Below are 27,773 nucleotides of genomic sequence, written 5' to 3'. Positions count from 1 at the left end.
GAGACGAGTGTGGGAATTCTCACACTTTTCACGACCTTCAGGTTTGGGTTATCTTAACAAGCCTGGATACATTCGGCTTCCACTGGCCAGGCAGGATGTATCTAGGCTTGCAACATGCAAAGCTGTATTTAGTAGTAAAATAACATAATAACAACCTCTTGCAGCTCCTCGTATGTGATGAAGAAGAAGTTTTCCTTGTCCTTCAACTTCAGCCAGCCTTTAACATGGTCAAACCAGGATCCAAACGGCACTGCAACCACAAGCAGTATTAGGCCAGAACAGTATGAGGGCATGGGGAATGCAGAGGGGTGGGGTGGGGGATGTAGGAGAAGGGGTGACCCTCTAAACCGGAGAAAGGTGGAAAACATCACCATTTCTCACCCACTCAAACTCACTCACCATCTCCCTTTAGGAAGCCCTCCAGAAATTGATCCAAGGTGCCAGGGTCTTTATAGGGGCGAAACATTGAAGCAAAATGATAGAGGGATACCAAGACATCTTTGGGGTTCCTGACTGTGTAGATAACCTGTTGGGGTGTTGTCAGGTGTGTAAAATGGGACATTGTATCAGAAAATTTATTTATTGTATTTTTATTTAACAAAATTTATATATCGCTTGACTAGAAAACCTCTAAGCGGTTTACAAAAAATAAATAAAACGATCAATAAAACAGTTAAAAACAGGTAATTAAAAAAATGGTTAAAATAATTAAAACAGCAACAGCTTAAAAAGGTTAAAACACATCAACATCTACATGTCTGGATAGGCTTGCCTAAGCAAAAAAGTTTTAAGCAGGTCCCCAAAAGAATACAGCAGAGGTGCCTGCCTCATGTCAATACGTAGGAAGCTCCAAAGAGCAGGTGCTGCCACACTACAAGAACGATTTCATACAAGTGTAGAATGAGTTTCATGCAGCACCTGTAACAGTACCAGTTCCACAGATCAAAGCACTTGAATGGGCACATATGCAAACAGAACCACCTGAATGAAAAGAGTGGATGGACTGTATAAAGTAAAATGCACCAGCAAATTACACATATACAAACATATCCTCCAAATCTTCAATATGGGTAAGGGACATAGCTCCATGGCAGAGCATCTATTTTGTGTGCAGAAGGTCCTCAATTCAGTCCCCAGCATCGCCAGGCAAGGCTGGGTGAAAATCTTCCCTGCAATCCTGGAGAGCTGCTGCAGGTCTCTGCCAACAGCCCTAGCTGCATGGCCAATGGTCTGGGATGATAGGAGTAGTAGTCCAATATCTGGAAGCCACAGATTCCTGACCCCCAGTGTAGACAGTACTGACCTAGATGGACCCAAAGGTCTGACTCAGCATAAGGCAGAATCCCTATGTCCCTAATACCATTGATAAATGGGGGTAGAGTAAACCATCTTTACCAGATTGCTCTGTAACAACTAATTTCCAAAATGAGAGACTGTGACCCAGCAGATGCCCCTTTTTCTTGGCTTACAGAGCTGAACCTTCAGACTGACAACAGTTTCCAAGTCTTGAGCCCTGAGTAAAATTAAGCCCTGTACAAGCGGAACCTGCAACAAAGCATTACAGTTGATCCTCTCCTTCTAACACAGGGACAGGGAACCTGTGTGACTCTCAGGATGTTGCTGGACCACAACTCCCATAATCCCTGACCACTGGCCATGCTGCTTGGGGCTCATAGCCGATGGAATCCAATAACACCTGGAGGCAGTGGTGGCTCCAGGTCAGTGGGGCAGTGGAATCCGCTATGGGTTTTAGCCCGAACTTTCAAGGAGCTGTCCAAGGTGCTGAAGCCAGCCATGCCTTCCTCTGATAAGCTGTAAGGCGTTCAAGCAGGCCAGTTCCAACTCCCCACCCCCATTTCCCATTATAATTTCCCAAATGACACCCAACATTCTGTGGCCCCTAGAGGCCACTGAGCTGAGTATGCTCTACTCTGTCCTCATTGGGCTATTCCCTCCCGCAACTGTTTTTTTTTTTTAAATGTTCTGCACTTCTGCATACCTTGAGATTCTCCAAGGCACACTGATATCTCCCGCTTATTCCTCAGTGGCCCTGTTTGGGCTCCCATCTTGTCAGCACTCAACCATTGGAGTTCGCTGTTAGAAAGCCGTGATGATGAGAATGACGTTAAGAGGAAGTGTGTCTTGATAATGTCATCTCTCTTACCTTGGCTTTGGATTTGAAGAAGGACTTTGCGAAGAGCTGTGCCGGCAGGTGGGAGCTGATAATGCGCGGTGACTTATTGGTCAAAGCCGTTCTGTATCCTATCACCGTCTCATACCAAGGGGCTCGATCCCAATTGGGGACTGTTCGGCACCAGCTGGGGTCACCGTTGCTACGGATGAGACTTAAAATTTCCAGCATCCACACGGTCCCTGAGAAAGAGCCCCAGACCATCCCAAGAAAGCACTGTTTAATCTGTAAATATCTGCTCCAACTTGCCCACAAGCTAAATTTCCCTCTCCATTTATTTCTTAAATTTATATCCCACCTCAATAGAAGTCAGGCTGGCCTACAGGGGTTCACAGGTGACCAGACCTGGACCTGCTTATCTTCAGCAAGGTGGATGCATCCTGTGCCTTCAAACTACAGCACTGTTCCATATCCCTATTTAACCTCATTACCTTAAAGCTAGATGCTGCTGGACTCCAACTCTCATCAGCCCCAGCCAGCATGGCTGATGGTCTGTGATGATGGGAATTGTGGTCCGATAACATCTGGAGGGCCACAGGTTCCCCATGACTCTGCCTTGACTCAAACTAGACTTTGTTGTCTGATAGCTTGATGGAATTGCCAAGAACTGGTGAGGCCAGGTGTTCAATAGGACTATGGTTACCAGGATCATTTTTCAGCATCCCCCTCCTTTAGTTTCAACTGTTGTTGCATTTCTAATTAGCTCCCAACAGGACTTGAAATAATCCATTCCCAGAATCCAGTTCTCAATGAATGATTGCTCAGTTCAGTCCAGAACAAAGGTTGCTGCACCTTTAATCATCAGGTTAAAGAGGTGGACATTCAGAAGGTTCAGCTTCTCCCTCCAGCAGAACATAAGAAGAGCCCTTCTGGATCAGACCACAAGTCTATCCAGTCCAGGACATGAAGGCAACTGCTGCTGCCACCCCCCAGCAACTGATATTTGCAGATGCACTGCCTCTGAACATGGGGGTTTCATCAGTGGCTATAGACCATTGATAGACCTATTCCCCATGAATTATCTGAACTGATCATCCTTCTATTTATTTATTTATTAGATTTATATCCTGTCCTTCCAGAAGGAGCCCTTCTAAAGCTGTTTAAGCCAGTGGCCACATCTTATGGCAGAAAATCCCGTAAGTATTATGCAGTCTAGAAATAAATACTTTATTCTGTCAGTTCTAAATCTACTGCCCAGCAATTTAATTAGTTCTAGTATTATTCAAGGGAGAGGGAGAGAGAGAGAGTAAAAAAATATCTTTATTCATTTTCTCCGAGGGCTGTTACATTCTGGTCCTCAGGACATGATAGATCCATCTGAAGCCCGTTGTAAAGAATTTGCTAGGCACTTCCAGGATAAAATCTCTTGCATCCGTCAGGACTTGGACTCCAATGTTACAGCAGTGGGATCAAATGAGGTATCCGGTGCACAGTCTGGTCATGATTTTTTGGATGAGTTTCAATTGGTGCAGCTCGAGGACGTTGACAAGGTGCTTGGACAGGTGCGTGCAACCACTTCTATGTTGGACCCTTGCCCCTCCTGGCTAATAAAAGCTATCAGGGTTGGAACTGCCAGCTGGGCTAGGGAAGTGATTAATGCCTCATTACGAGAGGGAGTGGTCCCTGGCTGCCTGAAAGCGGCGGTGGTGAGACCACTTCTGAAGAAATCTTCCCTGGACCCAGAAAACTTTAACAATTACAGGCCGGTAGCAAATATCCCATTCCTGGGCAAGGTCCTAGAAAGAGTGGTTGCGGACCAGCTCCAGACGCCCTTGGATGAAACCGATTATCTGGATCCATTTCAATCGGGTTTCAGGCCTGGTTTTGGCACGGAGACGGCCTTGGTCGCCCTGTATGATGACCTTTGTCAGGAGAAAGACAGGGGGAGTGTAACTCTGTTGATTCTCCTTGATCTCTCAGCAGCTTTTGATACCATCGACCATGGTATCCTTCTGGGGAGACTCGCTGATCTGGGAGTTGGAGGTACTGCTTGGCAGTGGTTCTGCTCCTACTTGATGGGTCGTCTCCAGAAGGTAGTGCTTGGGGAATTTTGCTCGACACCCTGGGCTCTCCAATATGGAGTTCCGCAGGGGTCAGTGCTATCCCCCATGCTTTTTAACATCTACATGAAGCCGCTGGGTGCCGTCATCAGGAGTTTTAGAGTGCGATGCCATCAGTATGCTGATGACACGCAGCTCTACTTCTCCTGTTCATCTTTTTCAGGTGAGGCTGTCAAGGTGCTGAACCGATGCCTGGCTGCGATAATGGACTGGATGAGAGCGAATATATTGAGGCTCAGTCCAGACAAGACTGAGACGCTGTTAGTAGCTGGTTCTCCTGATCAGATGGTGGATGTTCACCCTGTCCTGGATGGGGTTGCACTCCCCCTGAAGGAACAGGTTCGTAGTTTGGGAGTTCTTTTAGAACCATCCCTGTCACTAGAGGCACAGGTAGCCTCGGTGGCACGGAGTGCTTTTTACCAACTTTGGCTGGTGGCCCAACTACACCCTTATCTGGACAGGGAAAACCTTGCTTCAGTTGTCCATGCACTGGTAACCTCTAAATTGGGACTACTGCAATGCACTCTACGTGGGGCTGCCTTTGAAGACGGTTCGGAAACTACAGCTTGTGCAAAATGCAGCGGCCAGACTGTTAACAGGGACCAGGCGGTCTGAACATATAACACTGATCCTGGCCCGCTTGCACTGGCTGCCTTTATGTTTCTGGGCCCGATTCAAGGTGCTGGTTTTAACTTATAATAGCCTTACACGGCCTGGGACCACAATACTTGATGGAACGTCTCTCCCGATATGAACCTACCCGTACGCTGCGCTCAACATCAAAGGCCCTCCTCCGGGTGCCTTCTCAGAGAGAAGCCCGGAGGGTGACAATGAGAAAAAGGGCCTTTTCAGTGGTGGCCCCCGAACTCTGGAATACCCTTCCTGATGAGGTACGCCTGGCGCCAACACTACTATCTTTTCGGCATCAGGTAAAAACCTTCCTCTTCTCCCAGGCATTTTAAACATTTTAAACATCTCAAACATTTAATCATCTAAATAATTTAATATGTTGACTTTTAATTATCTTAACATTTTAACATTCTTACCAATTTCACATCTTTACCATTTTCATATTTAGTATTGAGTTTTGCAGTTAGTTATGTGTTTCATTATGTTTACATTTTTTGCTTAATTAATTCATTTTTAACTTGTGTTATATATGGCTTTTTACTTGTACTTCAGATGCTTATTTGTTGTGAACCGCCCAGAGAGCTTCGGCTATGGGGCGGTATAGAAATTTAATAAATAAATAAATAAATAAATAAATTCTCCCACCCCAACCATGTATAATTTTATAAGCTGTATCTGGTGGCATTATTTGTTGATCTGTTGATCTGTTTCACTCTCCATTCTGCCCCTTCACAAAGGTTCAATTAAGGGCTCTTCCAGACTGTTCTATTTTGGGGTGGGGTTCAATCACATACTGGCAAATTCAATTCATACAATTAAAGCCAATTTGGAGCTCTTGTGCAACAAACCCACTTCCCCGAAAGACTTTTTTTCCAATAAAGAAATGCAGTGGAAATTGTGGGATAGCACTTGCATTGCCACAACATTGTCTAGCACCTCCACAAACAAATCAAAGTGAATGCTCATTAAATTGCCAATGTTGTCTGCAAACAAATCACGATGAATCTACTATAGATTTTGGAAAGTCTGTTTGCTGTGCAGTTGGAAGCTTCTTAAGATATTATAACCAAAATTTGCATTATGGCTCCTGAGATCAAGGAGTAGAGTTTGTCCTTTTGTTAATATACAGTTGGATGCCATTTTGAATCAAGATAGCTGAACCTTTCAAAACTGCACTGATCATAACCACTGATTTCAAAACTGCACTGATTTTTTTGATTTCTTGGGATTCCCAAGCAATGTCAGGTATGAGGGTGCTAGTGCTCAGTAAACTAGTTGACTGGTTAAACTAAGGCCACATCTGCATCATGCATTTAGAGCACTATTATACCACTTTAATAGTCATGCCTTCTGCTCCCCACAAGAATCCTGGGAACTGTAATTTGTGCTGAGAGTTGTTAGGTGACCTCTATTCCCCTTCACAGAGCTACAACTCCCAGAGTTCCCTGGGAAGAGGGATTGATTGTTAAACCACTATGGGAATTATAGCTTTGTGAGGTGGAATAGGGGTCTCCTACAACTCTCAGCAACCTTGACAAACTAAATTTCCCAGGATTCTTTAGGGGAAGCAGTGACTGTTAGAGTGGTATAAAAGTGCTTTAAATTGTTGTTATTGTTACACACACTTCACCAGTAGGTCCCAGTGCAGGTCACAACAATATAAAATATATTATTGAAAAAAGTGACTGCCTTCAAGTCGATTCTGACTTATGGCGACCCTATGAATAGGGTTTTCATGGTAAGTGGTTTCAGAGGTGGTTTACAAAACAAATTACGATCACAACGAGAGAGCGTTCTGAAAATATACATCTCAAAAGCCAGGGTGAAGAGGTGCATAAGACGAAAGTTGTACAGTGGAGATGGCAGACACACCTTTGTGGGGAGAAAGTTTCACAACTTAAAAATAATGTCCTCTCCTGGGCCACCACCACCCCTGAACTTCTGAGGGTGGTAGAACTACCAAGAGGGCACCTTCTGCCAGTCTTAACACCTGAAATGAATAGTGTGCATGTGGTCTCAAACAGTTAAAGTAGTGTAAGCAAAATACAACTAAAAAATTATAAGAAAGAAGCAGCACTTAATAACAAAATTCCTATATTGCTGTAAAGAGTCTTCTCCCATATTGAATCAAAGCCTCTGGCTCTCCATCCCCTGGCTCCTGATCTGTTTAGATTTACAGGTCTCGGCATATAGATAAACTTATTGCACCCTCTGCAATGCCCAGCACCTCACATTATTCTGAGGCATTGTGCAGCGGGGTGGGAATCTCAGCGGCCAGCAAAAAAAAAAATGTGGTGGAGAACATTCACTTTTGCAAAGTGGCCTTTTTTAGGGGGATGAGAAAAAGAAAAATCTCAGAAATTTTCTCAGAAAAAATGATTTCTGAGTAATTACATCTCCACCCTCATTTGTCTCCATTTGCCAAGCTAACCATAGGCCAAGCTTGTTGGATGAGAGCAGAATTAAAGTGTTTTATTGCTTTACATCCAGCTTGTCTGTGTTTCTGCCTTTTTCAGAAAGATCCCCCAGTGGTCAATTCTCACTAAAGAAACTGAGCACTACCTGTTGGGAGAGTAAGAAAGGTAATCCCCAACACAGGTCACTTTCCCTCCCCTGTGAACTCCTTTACCTGATTTTTGGTAGGTAACGTTGAAAATATCATCATCTCGAACTTGGAAATTATTTTCCACCATCTGCAGCACTTGTTCTGAGTAGATGATTTGAGGAAAGCTGATCCCCTTGTACTGGAAATATTCCTTGAACATCCTGGGGGGTGGGCAGCAGATAACTAGAATGGCGTTAACTGGAGGAAGAATTTGCCTGGAAAAGGCTGGATTCAAATGAAGATCTTCTGTGGCTGGAAGATGTCAATGGTTCCTCTAAAAGAGAGGAAAAAGTTTATGAAATATCAGGTGTGATGGTGAGAGAATATAATCATGTGGGGTGGCAATGGAAATAGACCAGGTGAGCAGGGAACTCAGGGTGCTTCCAGACTGGCACTATTTTTCGGTGGGATTCAATCACGTACTGGCAAATTCAGGAAACACACTTAAAGCTGATTTAGGCAACAAACCCGCTTCCCCAGAAGGTCAGGCTTATTACAATAAGGAAAGTGACAGGGAAATGCAGTGGAAAATTTGAAATAACATTTACTTTGACACCACTGGTCATCTAACCTCCTCGCAAACCAATCACAGTGAATTCTCATTAAGTAGCCAACATTGCCTAATCTCCCTGCAGACAAATCAGGATGAATGCTCAATAAACAGCTCTTCTGGAAGTGTTCCACAGATCTCACTGGATCATACATTGTTAGAGATGGGCAAATCTGTCCATTTAGGTTTCTCTCGAGTTCTTATTTTTCCAACCTTAAGTTCAGTTGTACACATTCGTAATTTTTTTAGGACCTTGTGAAAATTCATCAGCATTTTAGTGCAAATTTCTCCTAATATACACACAGTTTTGTGTGCAATTTTGCTGAAAATACCCGTTTTAAAGCAACTTCCCCTAAAGTAATGCATCACTGACTTTTATTTTCACTAATATATGCATTTTTCTGTACACTTTACTTCAGTATAGGGATTTTTGTACACATTACTTGACTGGATAACTACACTGCAAAGTTTAGAGATGTGCGAATTTTGAAGGATGGCTATAGCACATAGTTTTGGAAAGTGTGAATTAAGTAGGTTCACCTTTAAATGCAAACTAAATTGAATCCCCTCCCAATCCCTATTCACTGTCTACTACAATGCCCTGGCATAATTTATTATCCTTTTACTGGGGAGGAGGGGGGAATACAATAAATTATAAAGTCCATTTAAATGTCATCTCTCCTACAAACCATGGAAGTCCATTAGGTACAGCCCATAATTTTCAAGCTTCATTAGGAAAGCAAAGGAGCCCTACTGGATCGGATCAAAAGTCCCATCTAGTCTGGCATTCTGTTCCAGTGGATGCTTCTGGGAAGAATAAAGGCAAAAAGCACAAAGGCAACGGATTGCCCCTGTTGATGGCCACCAGCATCTGGTATTCCAAGGTCACTGCCTCTGAATGTGGAGGATCTATTGTGGCCAACAGCTGCTGAGTAACCTCCATGAATCTGTCTAAGGTTGCTTCCAGATAACCTGTTCAACTAGCATTTAGCCTGATTTGTTTGTGGAGACATTAGAAGGTGCTGCATCAAGCAAGTGTTCTCCCACACTTTCCAGTGCATTTTCCCTGTCACCTTTCTTCATGCAGATAGCCCAACCTTTTTGAGAAGTGGGTTTGTTTTGCAAGACCTCCCAATCAATTATAATATTGCTGCATGAATTTGCCAGGATGTGATTGAATCCCACCCCAAAACAATGACAGCCTAGAAGTGCCCTTGCCAATCAGGAATACGGGAAGCTGCCTTATACTGAGTCAAACCATTGGTCCATCTAGTTCAATACTGTCTAACTGACTGGCAGTGGCTCAGTTTCCCAAGTCACATCTAGCTTAGCCATACATTCACACCCCCTGGCTAAGTTTTGTGGAGTGACAATAAGCACTGTGTCAGAGAGGCTTCTAAAGATATATGCAACCACATCACACGTCTCCCTTTCTTCCACTCCAGTAATCAAATCAAGTTCCCCTCAAGGGCATCTTCTCATCCCTGTCAGGGAGGACAGATGTACAGGACAGCATATTGGTAACATCAGGAGTTAATAATATCACAGGGCTCAAAGAAACCAGCAATGCCAGTTGGACCTGATCAGATGCCTCCTCCCACACTTGTCATGAGCAAACTTCAGGAGTAAAAGTTTTTGTAGTGTTTCCCAACTGGGTTCCATGACACAAAGTAATGTGCCAAAAGAAAACAACTACTGTGTTGTTTATGACAAAGTAATCAATCAAAGTAATCCATCTATGAGTCCCAAACAGCTGCCCCAAGATGGGGGTGACCAACAGTGTCACTGTATGATTTACTCATCTGGCCTTGCTTTAGGGCGGCCATGTACAAAAGAGAGAAGGGCTCCTGCAACATTGATAGTTGTGTAGAAGGGATTTGAGGTATAGCTTGTCATGATGCAGCTAGACCTCTGCTGAAATTCACTCTTCTACACAGCTATTAAAGTTGTAGGAGTTCTGTTGCATCAGGTCATCTTGGTTGCTTCCAATTCATCTCTGTTGTTGCTGGATTTCTGTTGCATTTCTCCAATGTATGAGAACAATTATGAGTTATATTTCAATACCACCCTTCTTCCAAGGGGCTCAGGGGGGCATACAAAGTTCTCCCTCCCTCCCTTTTATCCTCAAAACAATCCTGTGGGGTAGATTAGGAGACAGAACAACCTGCTTAAGGTCATTTAGAGAATTTAGGACTGAGGAAGGGAGGACCTGCATACACACCATCCATTTAAAGCACATGGCTTCACCCAAGCTACAGTTCTCTGTACCCTTAATAAATTACACCTCCCAGGATTCTTTGGAAGAAGTCATGTAATTTAATGGATGGTGTGTATGCAGCCACACATTCAAGTTCACCTAGAACAGATTATTTATATTTGTACCCACACAGTCAGAGTCATAAAATGTAGCAAATAAGAGGATTTTCCCTTTCACCCAAAATAAGTTTGAGGGTGGGGATTGTTATTCATATTGGTGGCTGTGTCCTCAGAACCAGGGTGAGCAGGATGGCTGTTATTCCAGATAAATCAGAATAATTGCTTCATCTTGCACGCATGCAAAGCTCACCCAAGTTGTTTCATAGGCCTGGTATGCTTGGGCATAGGCTTGCTGACCAACCAGGAAAAAAATTGGCCATGCCTGTCCCTGTGGCTTTAACAGCAGCTTGACGTACTAAAATCAGCAGCTGAAGCTCATCATGGGAGGGAGCTAAACATGACCCATTATTTATTTATTTGTTCTAATCTAATCTATTACCTGCCTTCACCCAGAGGTCCCAGGGCAGGTTATAACAGTTCAAAATGCATATTTAAACACAATTAAAAACAACCTAAAATCACAACATAAAAAAAAAATAGAGTGGGTCCTAAAATACAGTAGGGCCCCACTCATACGGCGGGTTACGTTCCAGACCCCCGCCTAATAGAGAAACCCGCCGAAAGTGGAACTCCATTAATAAAATGGCGCCTGATGCCTGAAAAACACTGTAAAAGTGGAACAAGTGCCGTATGAGTGGGGCCTTATTGAATTGAACTGAAATTGAAAACCGCCGTATTAGCGGAATGCCGAAAAGCAGGCCGCTGAAAAGCGGGGCCCTACTGTACACATCTCAGGTGTCAAAGGCCAGAGTCGTGTGTCTTCAGCATTCGCCGAAAACTGTACAGTGAAGTTGCCAGACACACCTCTGTGGGCAGAGCTTGGAAAAGTTACTTTTTTGAACTACAACTCCCATCAGCCCCAGCCAGCATGGCCACTGCATTGGGCTGATGGGAGTTGTAGTTCAAAAAAGTAACTTTTCCAAGCTCTGTCTGTGGGGAGGAAGTTCCAAACCTTAGGGGCTGCAACAGAAAATGTCAGCTCCTGGGCCATCCCCCTCCCCCAAGCTTCTGAGGATGGCAGAACTACCAAAAGGGCCCCCTCTGCTGATCTCAACACCTAAGTGGTTCTGTAGGGAAGGTGGCAGTCTCATATATATTTGGGACCTACCTGTAAGTCATTTAGGGCTTTAAACACCAATGTGAGCTCCTTGAATTGGGCCAAAAATGAACCGGCAACCAATGCAACAGGAGTTATATGAGATCTAAATGGAACCCCAGCCAGTAATCTGGTCACTGCATTTTAGACCAGCTGAAGTTTCTGATTCATTTTCAAGGGCAGCCCCACGTACAGCGCATTGCAATAATCTGATCTGAAAGCTACCAGACCATGGAGTGCAATGGGCAAGTCATTTCTGTCCAAATGGGGCTGTTGCTGGCAAACCGGCTGGAGTTGGAAAAAAGCACTCCTAGGTACTAAGGCCCCCTGAGCTTCCAATGACAAGGTTGGATCCAGGAGTACCCTCAAGCTGCAGACCTGCTCCTTCCAGGGGAGTGCAGCTCTGTCCAGAAGAGGCCATCTTCCTACCTCTCAGACAGGAGAACTCTGGACACACAACAACTCATGTCTTTTCAGGTTTCAGCCTCAATTTACTCTCTCTCTTCCAGCCCATCACCACCTCCATGCACCTGTCTAACACCTCAGCTGCCTCTCCTGATTCAGATGGAACACAGAGATACAGTTGGATGTCATACATGTATTGATGATACTTCAAGTTTCCTGATGACAGCTCCCAGCAGCATCATATATGTGTTAAGTAGTATGGGGGACAAGAAGGAAACCTGCGGAACATCACAAGACAGCTCCCGTGCTGCTGAATAGTAACCTCCCATACCTATTTTTTTGGGAACAGCTCTGGAGGCAGTAGCAGAACCGCTGAAGTGCATTGCCCCCAATCCCCACCTCCCTAAGACGCTCCAGAAGGATACCATGGTCAACAGTATCAAAAGCCACCGAGAGATCAAGGCAAATGAGCAGGGTTGAGTTGCCCATATCTCTCTCCTGACAAATATGATCACTTTGGGCAAACAAGACAGTTTCAGTGCCATGGCCAGGTCTGAAGCAAGACTGGAATTAATAGATCAGTTATCTATAACTGTTCTAGCCCCAGGCTGCTGTTAAAGGCACAGCTGCAGGGATTAGTTGAACAGTTAGCGAACTTACTATAGAAACATCATAAGAGCCCTGCAGATCAGGCCAAAAGCTCATCTAGTCCAGCAACAGTGGGCTTTTTCACCCAAGTGAGTTATTGGGTGACTGTTATCTCAGGATAACAGGATAAAAGACAATTTTATCTGTTACATTTTTATTATTTAAAACAAATAATGCAAGATATATACAAAACAGACAAAGGACAATTAATCAAAGTAAACAAAACTTCTACTAATAAAACTAATGTATTTTGGGGAAACACTGGTAGAAAAACACAAATGTGTGTGTGTTGTTGTTGATGATGATGATGGTGATGATAATAATAATAATAATAATAATAATAATACAAGGGCAATTGATCCATATGCACCATTAGTTGAAGGTCAGTTTTCTTTTGCTTTGGATATGGGGATTTGTGGAAAGTTCTGAGGATGGAGAAGGCAGGTTTTTCAACACAAAGTCATCTATTTCTCCAATTATAAACTGCTGCACATCTAAAGCAACCAGGCAACTTGGTCTCCTGAATGTTGCTCCCTGGAGAAATTAGGAGCTAACCTACAGTAGTCAAAATAAATACACCAGCTCTATTTTTGTCTTTGCAGCTCCCAAGCACAGTGCTCACAGTAACATCTCCCAAACTAACTTGAGGGAAAAGATAATTAAACTTGAGGAGCCAGCAAGATGCCTGGATTTGTTAGCTTCTCCAAGAGCTTTGGAACCTTAGGGGCCAGATAGTTACAAGTCCCTTTCACATAGGAGTTTGTACCCAGTGAAACACAAACACCCTTATCAAAGGTAGACCAAACTCAGCTCTGCCTCCCATTGCACAGATTAGGAAACTGAAGGCATCCTAGACAAGGAGCATACAAAATAAATTGCACAGGGGATGTTTTGGAGGAAAGCAAGTTAAAGTGCTACTGAATAGGATTACAGGGTCAGAAACAGTCTTCCATTCCTCCGATTCCAGACAAGCACAATCTATATGGGTAGCTGGTTGCAAAAGTGAAACCCCAGATGTTGCTGGACTACCACTCCCATAATCTCTAACCCGATTTGTTTAGAATTTAGATGACAATTTTCTTTACGGCTTTAACAACCTATCTCAATGTGGCTGCCCACATAGGAATTGCATTCCACGGTCGCCACTTTAGTATGCTGAACTGGTATTTTAGGGTATGGCACGGGGCGTTGGTTGATACACTGACGCAACAATGCAAGTTGGCTAGAGAGGAAATCCAACATGACAAGTTCTTTGACAATTGGTTGCCCTTCCTTTTTTATAGTAACTCTACCCTAGGTAAACCCCAACCGCTTCTTAGCCCATCACTCGTTTTGATGAGCCACAGAGTCACGAATTGTGCTTTCCCTGAATCCCTATCCTGTACTGATGCTTGCTCTTAACCTGATAACCACACCTGAACCTGGTCCTTTGAAACAACTTAACGTTCTGTCTGTGCTCAGTTGGAAAGATCTTTTTCCTGTGTGTGCTTAGACGGGATATGTGTTTCTCTGGTGTCCTTCCGTTAATGTGTGTTCTTTGTATGTGTTCTGTTATACAATTAAAAAAAAAGAGATGACCATGTGTTAATTTCTGTAACTGATCTTTTAGTATCTATCCAGCTTTAAGTACACCCCTCTTCCTTTCTTTATCTAGTTGACAGGTATATATAAGCCAGGGGTGGGTAGCCTGTGGCCTACTCTTATCCACCGCAGCCAGCATGATTGATAGCTAGAAAGGGTGGGAGTTGCAGTCTAACAACATCTGGACCGCCACATAGGAAGCTGCCTTACGCTGAGTCAGACCGTGGGTGCAACCAGCTCCATATTATCTTGCAGCATGTCTCCAAGGTGTCAGGCAAGGGTCTGTCCTGCCCTGACTGGAGATGTCGGGAATTGAACTGGGGACCTTCTGCATCCAGGGGACCAAAGCAAATCCCCTACCACTGAGCTACTGCCCTTCCCCAGCCCTTACACTAAACATTCTCCCAGTTTTCCTCTGTGGTTGCATACACACCATGCATTTAAAGTGCATTTAAAGCACATCCCCCCCCCCAAGAATTCTGCAAACTAGTTTTTTAAGGGCGCTGGAAACTGTGGCTCTGTGAGGGGTAAAGTAGTCCCCAGGATTCTTTGGGCGAAAAAAAATAGTGTTTTAAATGTGCTTTAAATGTATGGTTGGTGTGTATGCAGCCTAAGAATCCTTTTCCCTTTTGATCTCTCTATACATTCCCATCTTTTTTCTTTCCCCCATTTGTTTCTTTCCTTCCATCTTCTTGTTTATTTTCTCATTCTTTCTTTTTCTCTTCTTTCCTCCTTCCTCTATTTTCCCTCAGCCTTGCCGTTCTCTCCCTCCCCGTCCTTTCTCTTTGTTTCTTGTTTTCCTTTTTCCTCTTTAGTTTTGTGCTCTCTGCCTTACATTTCCTTCCCACTTCTCTTTCTTTCTTTCTTTCTTTCTTTCTTTCTTTCTTTCTTTCTTTCTTTCTTTCTTTCTTTCTTTCTTTCTTTCTTTCTTTCTGAAGTCCTCCAGTTCCCAGGCCACACACACTACTTTGCCACCTTCTTACCCCCCTACCCCCCCCTACCCCACCCTACCCTGCTTTATCCAGTCTTCCAAAAGGTACGCACCTGTCCAGTCTCTTGTTTCTCTGCTTCTTCCCAAGAGCCCCAGGGTTAAACAGCAGTACCAAATCTAGCCGTTCTCTCTTTATACTCCTCTTCTCAAGGTCTGGAAAGGCTGCCCTCCCTCATCTCATAATGACATGCACACCTGTGCCATCTCTTCTCTCAGCTTACCTGAATTGTGCACAGCTACTCCTCTAGCTGATCCCTAGAGTTGTCACAGTTCCAGGATTGTCCCTAAGGGTATGCAGCCACTTGACTCACTCTGAAGGGTGTTGCACGCTATGAGGCTGATGCAGGGTTGGGCCTTGGCATCTTGGACAGAGATCAGAACACTTCCCACGCTAGAGAAGGCACACAACAGTTCTAGCAGTGTTTCCACACTACAGAATATAGCCGTGGAGAAACTGAATAGGAACAATTTTTTTTTTTAAGCCAAAGAAATGAACCTCCTACATGGGAAATGAGAAGAGGATCAGATCTTTCCTCTGGGATTAATTAATGCAGCTCCTAATTACTCTGGGCCTAAGCCAAATTCTGTTCTTTTATTTGGGTAAATGTATTAGAATAGGGAATGAGATGGATCCTGGCTCCCACTGGGGTAAATCTGGAGCCATTCTCGATTGTAGTGTCTTACAATCTCAGGTTCCCAAGAAGAAGAAGAAATCTGTCTTTGGTGCAAATCTAGACACTTCTGATTCCTATGTGGACTAGACAGAGCCTCACTTTTGTCCTGATGGAAACCAAGAGTCACTCTTGATTACACTTGGACAAAGACAAACTCGATTCTGATTTCAATGTCACCGCCATCACCCACATATCTCATACAATTTGCTCCCATGGGAGGTAGTGATAGTGATGTCTACCAGCTTGGATGGCTTTAAAACAGGATCAGACATATTAATAAAAGATAAAGTTATCAATAGCTACTAACCCTGATGACTATGCTCTACCTTCACTGTTGGAGGCAGTATGCTTCTGAACACCAGTTGCTGGAAACCTCAATAGGGGAGAGTTGCTGTTGCACACAGGTCCTGTTTGTAGGCTTCCCATGGGCATCTGGTTGACTACTGTGAGAACAGGATGCTGGACTAGATGAGCCACTGGTCTGATCCAGCAGGGCTCTTGTTATATTCTTGTGCTCTCGCGTGATATTCATTCTAGTATGGGCTCATCCCATAATATTCATTCTGATCTAGTGTTGACAGTTGTTTTTAAGTTGTTTTTAATTGTCTCTTAAAGATGTATTTTAAACTGTTCTAACCCACCCAGGGACATCAGGGTGAATAGCAACTAATAATCAAAATAATCATAATCATAACAATAGTTGAAGTTGGGATTGTAATAACTGGGTTATCTGGGAATGGACTCTTCCAAGTGGGATTGCATCAATTAGAGGTGTAAAAAACACCATGCCTTATTTTAAAAGCCTCGCCCTTAGATTAGAATCTAAGGGAATCTAAGGGGTGGGGAATTTCTGTTGGGATAACAAGTTTGCATGCCTTTAATAGGGAGATGTCCCTTCTAGCCAGAATTTGGGGACACCTCTATGCTTGTTTACTGTGATGTAACTTCCCATTTATAGGTGTTAACTGTCTCTGTTGTTTTTATTCAGCTAGTCTGTATGAGGGGAAGGTGGGCTGGTTAATTCTCATTCCACTTTGCAAAATATATACTCTGCTAAGAAATAGAACTACTGAACTGTTTCTATTTCATTTTAAACCAAATAACTTCTGGCTGCCAACCCTCCCCTTTCATCCTGAGAGGCCACGCCCACCTGTCCCACATCTGACATCATATATATGACATCAGGAGTGGCGCAGGTAAGGACTGGGTTCAGCCAAAAAGGGCTTGTAGATGCCTGAAAAGCCCTATGCAAGGGCTTCTCGACTATCAGGTAACTATTGGGTCCTGCAGAACTCTTTGAAGGCACTTTGCAGGCTGCACATTTGCCTACAAGGTTTGATTTCAAAGTGTGCTGGCAAAAAAAAGTCACCTGATGTCATTGTGATTGACAGCTGGGTGGCTCCACCCACACACCACATTTGGCCAGTAGCAGGTGGGAGAGATAATGACCTGTGCCTCCTGGCCTATTCCAGTTTCCCCCCCCTCCAGTTTAGATCATGTAACATGCACACTCATTTGGTATTGTATTTCCATGGCTCCTCCAATTTTGAAATATTCATGTGGGATTTGGGTTCTCGGTACACAGAAAAAAATGTGGGCCAGCTAATGAAGGAACACATGTCCGTGTGTGGCAAAAGGCACTCCGGAGTTCTTAGTTCCTTCACAGACCTAGATTTCTTGGCCCTTCTGCCCTCTACATCTAGGGTTGCCAGGTTCATGGCCTGAGACTGATCCTGTATCTTTAGGAGAAGAGAAAGTCAGCCAAGTGCAGGTGTTCTTGCAACTCTGTAATGGGAAAAACCACAAGGTGGAATTCTCCCTTCCCCCTCCACAACTTTTAAAGATACAGAAGACCTCTCGGTTGCCAGGTCCGGCCTCCAGGAGGTCTTCTGTATCTTTAAAAGTTGTGGAGGGGGAAGGGAGAATTCCACCTTGTGGTTTTTCCCATTACAGAGTTGCAAGAACACCTGCACTTGGCTGACTTTATCTTCTCCTAAAGATACAGGATCAGTCTCAGGCCATGGACCTGGCAACCCTATCTACATTAGACAGGCAGGTCAGTCTGCAGGCAAAAGAATAATCAATGGAAAGGTACCATTAAAAAATGTAACATTTGGAAACCAGTGAGAGAAATTTTCAGTCTCCAAGGATGCTCTGCTGCAGACCTGAAAGCTGCCATTCTTCAACAAAAGAATGTCAAAGGGAGTTGCTGGTGAGAAAGTGCTGAACAAGAATTTATTGACAGTTGAAGGCAGCCATGTTGGCCCATAAGAACCCTGCAGTGTAGTCCTGTGTTGTGATCCAGTTTTTAAAAAAGGGGAATGCACCTGGGGGCAGGAGACTGTTTTGACTGTAGCAGCAGCATGGGGAAGGGGTGATTAATTGTTTCTCACCCATAGGGAAAAATCATAGAACTGTTGGTGAGTGACTGCTGCAGGTATAAACATTTAAATGGATATATTCTTGACTAGGTCTGGCACCTAGGTCAGGAACTGGCTGAGGGCCCCAGGGACTCAGAAGGACCCCTCACCAACCTGACTGTCCTGGCACTCACTGCTCTCCCATTAAGACCCCAGATGGCTGTTTTAGCACTGGGTGTGTGTGGGGTGCCACTATTGAATGGATATCCACAGTAGGCACACAACATCTTAATTTACCCAAAATGCAGTGCCCTGGCTAACAAATTTATAGATTTGTGCTGTAGCTCAATAGAAAACTATTGGTTTCATAGGTCTGGAAGCCAAGGCATTGATTTTGGGTATATTAAGATGGTAGATAGCCACTGCAGATGGGAATCAAATTTGGCTCTCATTGAAAAGCAGCACTGCTAAAACAATGCAGGGCAGTGAGTGGTATTGCTGCTGCCGCCATGGTGACAGAAGGAAAAAAATGCTGCCTGATCACATGGGGGGGTAAGGTGTATATATTTTAGGGGGCATTGGCTGCACCATGCTGAGAACCCCCTGAAATCTGATGCTGGTCCTTTTCTTGTCAAACAATTTTCCTCTCTGAAAAGAGAGACTGTTTGACCTGTGCTGATAACATTGCTGTAGTTATTATGAGGCATAAATAAACCACAACAAATGCTCCTAGAATACACTTCTTGCTTAAAAAACAAAACAAAATGAATTTATCCCAAGTATGGGCATTTGAACCACAGCTGCAGTAAATCACTGTTGACCCGCTCTGCCCCCCACCTGAAATAACATGCCTGATGTTGCACTGAGCGTAGAATTGCTAGCCTAAGATAAATGGATGAAAGACCTGCAGTAACATAACTGCTTTATACAGCCAGGTTCGGCGCCACTGTGCAGCCAGGTTGTACCCTGGCCGAAGAGGACTCCTGTGGCTCACAGGGACCTCCAGGGCCCCCGCCTTAGGGTGGAGCCCGCTCTGTGATCAGTGGCATCGTCACATCATATGGGAACTCCCAGGCACCCCCCCATACAGGCAGCATGGGTTTAAATAAGCCCACCTGCCTCACCTACCTGCTATGTTAGTGTGGCAGTGTGGGCACCCTACATGATGCATGCGCATACCTGCCATGACCCAAGATCGTGGCGGCGGCATCCCTAAGGGATTGATGCCTCTGCCGCCATCTTAGGTGATGGCAGGATTGTGCACATAGTCCCTGGGGAATGCACACTGACGCCAGAGGTAGGTGGGGCGGGTGGGCTTATAAAAAGCCTCACAACAGCTGTATCAGGAGGGGGCAGTGGGGCAAATGGTGCTGCGGGCCCTGGCAGGCTGGTGCCCAGGGGTCCAGTCACACCTGGTGCTGGCCCTGTATACAACTCATGAAACTTGAGGTCTTTGTTGGCACTGGAGAAGAGCAGGCCTCTTGTGCCTTTAATAGCAGTGTGGCAGCAGAAATTCAACAGGTTAACCCTTTTCAGTATGGAAATACAACTATGGGGACAGCTTCACCTATTGTCATTCTGTCAGACATCTCATTACACATGTATGGCCCCTGATCTTTTTTTTCTGTGGGTCAATGGTCCTGGCTTAAACTGACCAAACCAAAGGCATTTAAAGCTTCTCTAAAGAATAATGGGAATTGTAGTTTGTTAAGGGTGCTGGGGATCGTAGTTCTGTCAGGGGTAAACAACAATTCCCAGGATTCCTGGGGGAAGTCATGTGCCTTAAATGATTTTCAACTGTACATATAGATTAGTATACAATATATGGAAACTTTAATGCAAGTTTGTGTTCTCTTTAGTGGGTAGAGTGGAGGGCTCAGGTCTATTTCCAGCATTAAGCTTGAACGCATAGAGAGCAGGAGGAAAGGAAAATACAGTAATTTCTCATGGCGAAACAGCCATTATAGTTTCTTTCTTCTGGGGTGTTTGGTGCAACCTGAAACCTGCTTCGTGCCTAGCAGAGGCTGATCTCACTTAGTCAGCCTCACATATCCTGTCCTCCATTTTAAGACTTTTGCAAACTGCAGAATTTGAGCTTCAACGTCATGCCCAGCTTCTTCTCCTTCTCTCCTTTATTTATTTTATAACAAACAAATGTTATCTGGACAGCATCCATGTGACAAGAGATGGACAAAACTGCATAGTGCCTTCCAGGTTAACAAGTAAGTAACAATTACAGGTAAATCCCCTCTCCCACCAACAAGTTCACCAAGATAGCTTGAAATTATATAAGTATGATTCACCTCTCCCCATCCTCTTTCCTTGTGTGTGGGTTTAATATCCAACAGGAAGAAGAGTTCTGTAGAACTCAAAAACTTGCTCACTGTCCCGTTTAGTTGGTCCTAATAAAGATATTATTTTACTGTGGTTTTTGAAAGATGCCCTACTTAGAGTGAAACCAACACGTTATGGTGATTGTGCGGCTAGCAGTCACATCGGCATGTCATGGATGGGGTTACGCTGCCCTGGAAAGAGGGGGTCTGTGGCTTGGGGGTGCTCCTGGATCCAACCTTGTCACTGGAGGCTCAGGTGGCCTTGGTGGCTAGGAGTGCCTTGTTCCAGCTCCAGCTGGTTCACCAACTACAGTGCCCTTTGGAGAGAGATGACTTGGCCACAGCCCTCCATGCTCTAGCACAGTGGTTCTCAGACAGTGCGCCGTGGCACACTGGTGCGCCGCAAGAGGTGACTAGGTGTGCCGCAAATATTATGAAAGTATATTTTAAAAATGAGAAGAAACCCATTTGTATAGTTATTTTTATTCATAGTTTAAAATATATTAATATATTTTTAATTTTGTAAACAAGGTGTGCCAGAAAATGTTTATATGTTTTACAGTGCGCCATGAACCAAAAAAGTTTGAGAACCACTGCTCTAGTAACTTCCAGGCTAGATTATAGCAATGCACTTTATGTGGAGCTGCCCTTGAAGACAAACTGGAAACTTCAGCTGGTCCAAAATGCAGTGGCTAGACTATTAGCTGAGGTTCCTTTACCTTTGTACAGTTGACTAGCTTCTAAGCACATTCACACACCTCTCTCTATCTTTCATCCAGGCAAGCAAGAGGCGTGCTCAGATGTCGACACATTATAATGGACTGCCTTTAAGTCGATCCCGACTTATGGCCACCCTATGAATAGGGTTTTCATGGTAAGCGGTGTTCAGAGGGGGTTTATCATTGCCTTCCTCTGAGGCTGAGAGGCAATGACTGGCCCAAGGTCACCCAGTGAGCTTCATGGCTGTGTGGGGATTTGAACCCTGGTCTCCCAGGTCGTAGTCCAACACCTTAACCACTACACCACACTGGCTCTCAAAAATAAGAGAGGCGTGGAGCAGAGCTGGTGGGGACTATGACCTGGGGAGAGTCCAAGGGCCAAATGGAGAGGACTGGAGGGCCACATTTGCTCTCCCCTGGCCTGGAGGTTCCCTTGCATTCTCTATGCTCATGCATATATGTCCATATATTTCTGTGCTGACTGAAGATGACTTCCTGCATCTGTGAAGTGGGCTCTCTAGTCCATAAAAGTTTGCACTGTCATAAATGTGTTCTTTTAAGGTTTCACAAGAGGCTTAGTTGTTTTTGCTGCAAACTGGCAAGCATGGCTCTCTCTCTCTAGTAGTAGGTCTCTTCAGGGTTCCTATGAGGTAACGGAGGAGCTAGTTTTGATTTGTAATGCTCAAAGGCCACATCTGCATTACAAATCATGGCCACACGTTCATAAGCCCTCAACTTGGGAGTCCTGCAGAGGATGATTGTGACAGACATTATCACCTCAACACCTACACACCCTGTTTGTCTGTTGTGCAATATAACACTTCTTTTAAAATATCTCTCCATCAGGTCCCTTGCCAGATTCCAAATGACCTTCATTTATTAACACTGTTTACATACGGACTTTCGGCAGGATGACCCCATGTTTTAAACTTTTCTATAAAAAATGGGGTCATCCTGCTGAAAGTCCGTATGTAAACAGTGTTAATAAATGAAGGTTATTTGGAATCTGGCAAGGGACCTGATGGAGAGATATTTTAAAAGAAGTGTTATATTGCACAACAGACAAACAGGGTGTGTAGATGTTGAGGTGATAAACAGTGAACATAAAAAGGACAGAATTAAAATTAAAATCTCTTTAACATTTAAACGCTGATGCCAACAACAAGAGTCTCTAAAAGCTCAGTGGAATAATGACCTGCATCGGAAAAGAGGGAAGAGAAATTGGCACTCCTCTCTTCAAAGGGCTAGCAGGTCTGTCTCCAGGCAAAAGAAAGATAAATGGACACAAATCCGACATTAAAAAAACAGCAACATTCAGAAATGGGAGAACATTTCAATCTCCAAGGACATTCTGCTGCAGACCTGAAAGTTGCCATTTTTCAACAAAGGAACGTTAAAAGGAGATGTCAGAGTGAAATTGCTGAACAAGAATTAATGATGTAGGTTGATTCTTTTCATTTAGGAATTAACTGAAGCCAAACTTTGTCTCTCCCTTTCCAGGTGCTAAATGAGTACAGCTAAACTAGAAACACTGTGTTGCCATCAGTTAGACCATATTCCCACCATACATTTATTCCAATATTATTCGACTTTAAACAGTCATGGCTTCCCCCAAAGAATCCCGGGAAACTGCAGTTTGTGAAGGGTGCTGAGAGTTGTTAGGAGACCCCTATTCCCCTCACAGAGCTACAGTTCCCAGAATTCTCTGGGAAGAGGGATTTATTGTTAAACCACTCTGACAGTTGTAGCTCTGTGCTGATCACCTCCACCCTAATGTTGTGTCTGCCGGGCACACTGGGTCTACCCTCTTGATTTTTCAGCATTGAGGACCATGCGAAGGTCTGAGGGGGGTTCTTAGTGTGTTTGGGAAATTCAGGGTTCCTAATCATAATGAGGCATCAGTGCATGTTCAGCCCAATTTACCTAAAAGTCCCCTTCAGACCTTTGCACTAAACACATGAACGTGCAGAGTGAAAGGAGTAGGGGTTGTGTGTCCGGATGAGAGGGGGCGATGTTGGGGCTGGCACACGTGACCCCGCTTGGACCTCTACATATGTTTTGCTGTCATCCATTCAGGCTGAATGCCTGTTGAGGGCAATTGCAGAAATTTGCTTTTGGCCTTGCATTTTTTTATCGGTCCCTGCACAAAAGAATAAATGCACATAAAACTGACCTCCGAAATGGCAGTATTCCGAAACCAAAAGGAGAACATTTCAACGTCTCAGGTCATTCTGTTACTGACCTTAAGGTGGCCCTCCTGGAACCTCAAAGGAAAAACTCCAACATGGAATTGCTGAATTGCAACTTATTAAAAAAAAGTTAAATTCTGTTCACTTAGGTTTGAATAGAGACAATGTAGGAGGCAGGTATAAGGATAGCAGGCCTGAACTCACTGCTCTCCTCCATACAATTCATTGCTGTACAGTGTGAAGAGTCCTTTAAGGCAGCCTTTGCCAACGTGGTGCATTCCTGATGTTCTGGACTGCAACTCCCATCTGAGTCGAAAACATCTGGAGGACACTAGGTTGACGAAACCTGCCTTAAAGGCATAACTAATCTGTTGTAAGGGATCCTGACCATACACTAAGCCAGACCTCCTCAACCTGGTGCCCTCTGGACTACAATTCCCATCAGCCCCAGCCAGCACGGCTGACAGGAGCTGTAGTCCAAAATATCTGGAGGGCATTAGGTTAGCAAAGGCTGCATTGGGGGAGGGGGTCCACCAATTGCTCACAATCAACCTTCTCCCCCCATCCCCCTTAAAATAAAACTGCTGACTCTAGAAATCCCCATTTATTTGGTTTCCAGAGGAGGTGTCATGTTAAATCTGTTGCATACACACCATACATTTGAAGCACGTTTAAAGCACAAGCCCCCTGAATCCTGGGAACTATAGTTTGTTAAGGCTGTCGGGAATTGTAGCTCTTTAAGGGGTGAACTACAGTTTGCAGGATGGGGAGGAGCAGGAGAATGTGATTTTAAATGTGTGGTATGTCTTGTGGCACCTTAAAGACTGACCAGTGTTGTTATGTCATAAACGTCTGTGCGTAGACTAACATAGGCTGTCTCCTAAGTCCTACTCAGAGGAGATCCATTGAAATTAATGGGCCTATGTTAGCCATGTCCATTGACTTCAATGAGTCTACTTTCAGTAGGACTAGCATTGGATAAAACTCCATAAGTCCATTTCATCAGACGCATGATGGGTAATCCTCAGTGGCAGGCATAGTCACAGCGCTTACTCTGCACATACAATCTAGCTGTATTGATTGATTGATTGATTGATTGATTGATTGATTGCAGGAGGCGGCTTGAGCGGAGATGGAGACGAACTCCCGACGAATGCAATTATGAGCTGGTTCGTGCTTCTACTAAGCTCTATGTAGGAGCGGTGAGGGCGGCAAAAAAACAACATTTCGCCGCCACTATTCAGTCATCTCTCTCACGCCCACGGGAGCTTTTTAAAGTGGTTCGTGGCCTACTCCATCCAGGCCTACAAGATACGGCAGATACATCGGTAGCTCGATGTAATAAATTTGCTGAACACTTCCAGCATAAGATCTCATGCATTTGCCGGGACTTAGACTCCTATTTAATAGCAGTTAATCCTACTGAGGTGTCCGGAGCACAGTCTTGTCATGTTTTGTTGGATGAGTTTCAGTTGGTTCAGTTCGAGGACGTGGACAAGGTGCTTGGACAGGTTCGTGCGACCACTTCGGTACTGGATCCTTGCCCCTCTTGGCTAATTAAAACTAGCAAGGAAGGAACAGTTGGCTGGGCCAAGGAAGTGATTAATGCCTCTTTACGAGAGGGAGTGGTCCCTGTCTGTCTGAAAGAGGCGGCAGTGAGACCACTCCTGAAAAAACCTTCCTTGGACCCAGAGGATTTCAGCAGCTACAGACCAGTAGCCAATGTTCCATTCCTGGGCAAGATCCTGGAACGTGTGGTTGCTGACCAGCTCCAGGTGCTATTGGATGAAACCGATTATCTAGATCCATTTCAATCGGGGTTCAGGCCTGGTTTTGGCACTGAGACTGCCTTGGTCGCCCTGTATGATGACCTATGTCGGGAGAGAGACAGAGGGAGTGTATTATCTAGATCCATTTCAATTGGGTTTTAGGCCCGGTTTTGGCACCGAGACGGCCTTGGTCGCCCTGTATGATGACCTATGTCGGGAGAGAGACAGAGGGAGTGTAACTCTGTTGATTCTCCTTGATCTCTCAGCGGCTTTTGATACCATCGACCATGGTATCCTTCTGGAGAGGCTTGCGGAGTTGGGAGTTGGAGGTACTGCTTGGCAGTAGTTCCGCTCCTACTTAGCGGGTCGTCTCCAGAAGATAGTGCTTGGGGAACATTGCTCGACACCGTGGGTTCTCCAATGTGGGGTCCCGCAGGGTTCGGTTCTGTCTCCCATGCTTTTTAACATTTATATGAAGCCGCTGGGGGCGGTCATCAGGAGTTTTGGAGTGCGTTGTCATCAGTATGCTGATGACACGCAGCTCTACTTCTCCTTTACATCTTCTTCAGGTGAGGCAGTCAACGTGCTGAACCGTTGCCTGGCTGCGACAATGGACTGGATGAGAACTAACAAACTGAGACTCAATCCTGACAAGACTGAGATGCTGTTGGTGGATGGTTTCTCTGATCGGATGGTGGATATATACCCTGTCCTGGATGGGGTTACACTCCCCCTAAAGGAACAGGTGCGTAGTCTGGGAGTCATCTTAGACTCTTCCCTCACACTTGAGGCTCATGTAGCCTCGGTGGCCCGGAATGCGTTCTACCAACTTCGGTTGGTAGCCCAGCTACGTCCCTATCTGAGTAAGGAGGACCTCACATCAGTGGTACATGCTATGGTAACCTCGCATCTGGACTACTGCAATGCGCTTTACGTAGGGCTACCTTTGAAGACGATTTGGAAGCTACAGCTAGTGCAAAATGCGGCAGCCAGACTGCTAACAAGAACTAAGCGGTCTGAGCATATAACACCTGTGCTAGCCCGTTTGCACTGGCTTCCGGGCCAGATTCAAAGTGTTGGTACTTACCTATAAAGCCTTATACGGCGCGGGACCACGATATCTGTTGGAACGCTTCTCCCGATATGAACCGGCCCGTACACTACGGTCTACTATGAAGGCCCTCCTCCGGGTTCCGACTCATAGGGAAGCCCGGAGAGTGGTGACAAGATCTAGGGCCTTCTCAGTGGTGGCCCCCGAACTATGGAATGGTCTCCCCGAGGAGGTGCGCCTGGCGCCGACACTATCATCTTTTCGGCGCCAGGTTAAAACCTTTCTCTTCTCTGAGGCATTTTAATTCCTGTTAATTCTAAATTATTATATTTTGATTTTAGACTGTACAGTTTTTTGTACAGTTTCGTATTGTGATATACTGTATTGTGTTATTTTTATTGTATTTTTAATGTTCACCGCCCAGAGAGCTGTTGCTAGTCGGGCGGTATATAAGCTTAATTAAATAAATAAATAAAAATAAATAAAATAAATACCGCCCCATAGCCGAAGCTATGAATTGTCCCTGTCGGTGCTCCTTGTATTTCATTTTCCTCTGACCCCACTGATGACTCCTGTGTTCCTTACAACTCCTGCGTCTATATACCAACAATTGAGGATTACATTTCATGCATCTGCGTTAACACTCTAATAATCCACGAAGGCCTACACCACAATAAAATTGGCTCGTTTTTAAGGCATCACAAAACTTTGTTTTGATACCATTTGTGATCCTCCCCCCCTCCCAAATATTATTGATGAAGTCCTCTATACGCAGCAATGAGGACCCACACCTTAACGTAGTGAGGGGGTTTGAGAGTGCTGAAGAAGCTGAGAGCAATGCCGTCAGGAGTCTAGACCAAGAGGCTAGACTCCTAGCAGGGGCACCCAGGGCGGAATGGTCAAGCTGAAACACCAGACTAAGATGCATCCAAACTCAGAGGAAGGCAATGGTAAACCACCTCTGAATATCTCTTACCATGAAAACCCTATGAACAGAGTATCCAAAATGCAACACGAGATAGTGCTGGAAGATGAGACCCCCAGGTCAGAAGGCACTCACCAAGCTACTGGGGAAGAACAAAGGACAAGTACCAGTAGCGCTGTGACTAATGACGCAGCTGGGTCAAAGCCAAAAGGAAGCCCAGAGGCTGATGCGCACAGATGCGAAAGGAGAGTCTGGAGTTTTACGACGCACACAATAGGAACATGGAATGTGAGACGCATGAACCAGGGAAACTTAGAAATTGTCAAGCAAGAAATGGAACGCATCAACATTACAATACTTGGTGCGAGCGAACTAAAATGGACGGGAATGGGACATTTCCAATCAGGTAACTATAAAATATTTTATGCAGGAAATGACAAATTAAGAAATGGGGTTGCTTTAATAGTGAGAAGTGATGTACCAAGAGCAATTAGGAGCTACAACGCAAGGTCTGAGCGAGTGATATCAATGAGATTAAATGGGAAACCTATCAGCACAACCATCATCCAAGTCTATGCTCCGACGGCAAACGCAGAAGAAAAATTGGAGAGATTTTACGC

The 27,773-nt window shown here is 44.7% G+C and overlaps 1 protein-coding gene across 3 annotated transcripts in view; it reads right to left on the bottom strand.

The window, feature by feature from the left end:
- LOC133366001 (sulfotransferase 2B1-like) overlaps nucleotides 1–27,773 on the bottom strand; it is a 37,735-nt gene that overhangs the window by 7,559 nt on the left and 2,403 nt on the right. Inside the window, exons 1-5 of one of the 3 annotated variants that reach the window (XM_061588598.1) lie at nucleotides 15,355–15,445; nucleotides 7,511–7,760; nucleotides 2,165–2,373; nucleotides 400–526; nucleotides 156–250 (exon numbers count right to left, since the gene is read on the bottom strand). In XM_061588598.1, coding sequence (XP_061444582.1) covers nucleotides 156–250; nucleotides 400–526; nucleotides 2,165–2,373; nucleotides 7,511–7,646 — 567 coding nt within the window. In that variant the 5' untranslated portion in view covers nucleotides 7,647–7,760; nucleotides 15,355–15,445. The other 2 variants (XM_061588597.1, XM_061588599.1) reach the window with 2 other exon arrangements.

The sequence above is a fragment of the Rhineura floridana genome, chromosome 11 (genome assembly GCF_030035675.1).
Source record: "Rhineura floridana isolate rRhiFlo1 chromosome 11, rRhiFlo1.hap2, whole genome shotgun sequence".
Classification (NCBI taxonomy): Eukaryota; Metazoa; Chordata; class Lepidosauria; order Squamata; family Rhineuridae; genus Rhineura; species Rhineura floridana.
The sequence above is the reverse complement of the archived record's forward strand: the minus strand, read 5'-3'. Positions and strand labels throughout refer to the sequence as shown.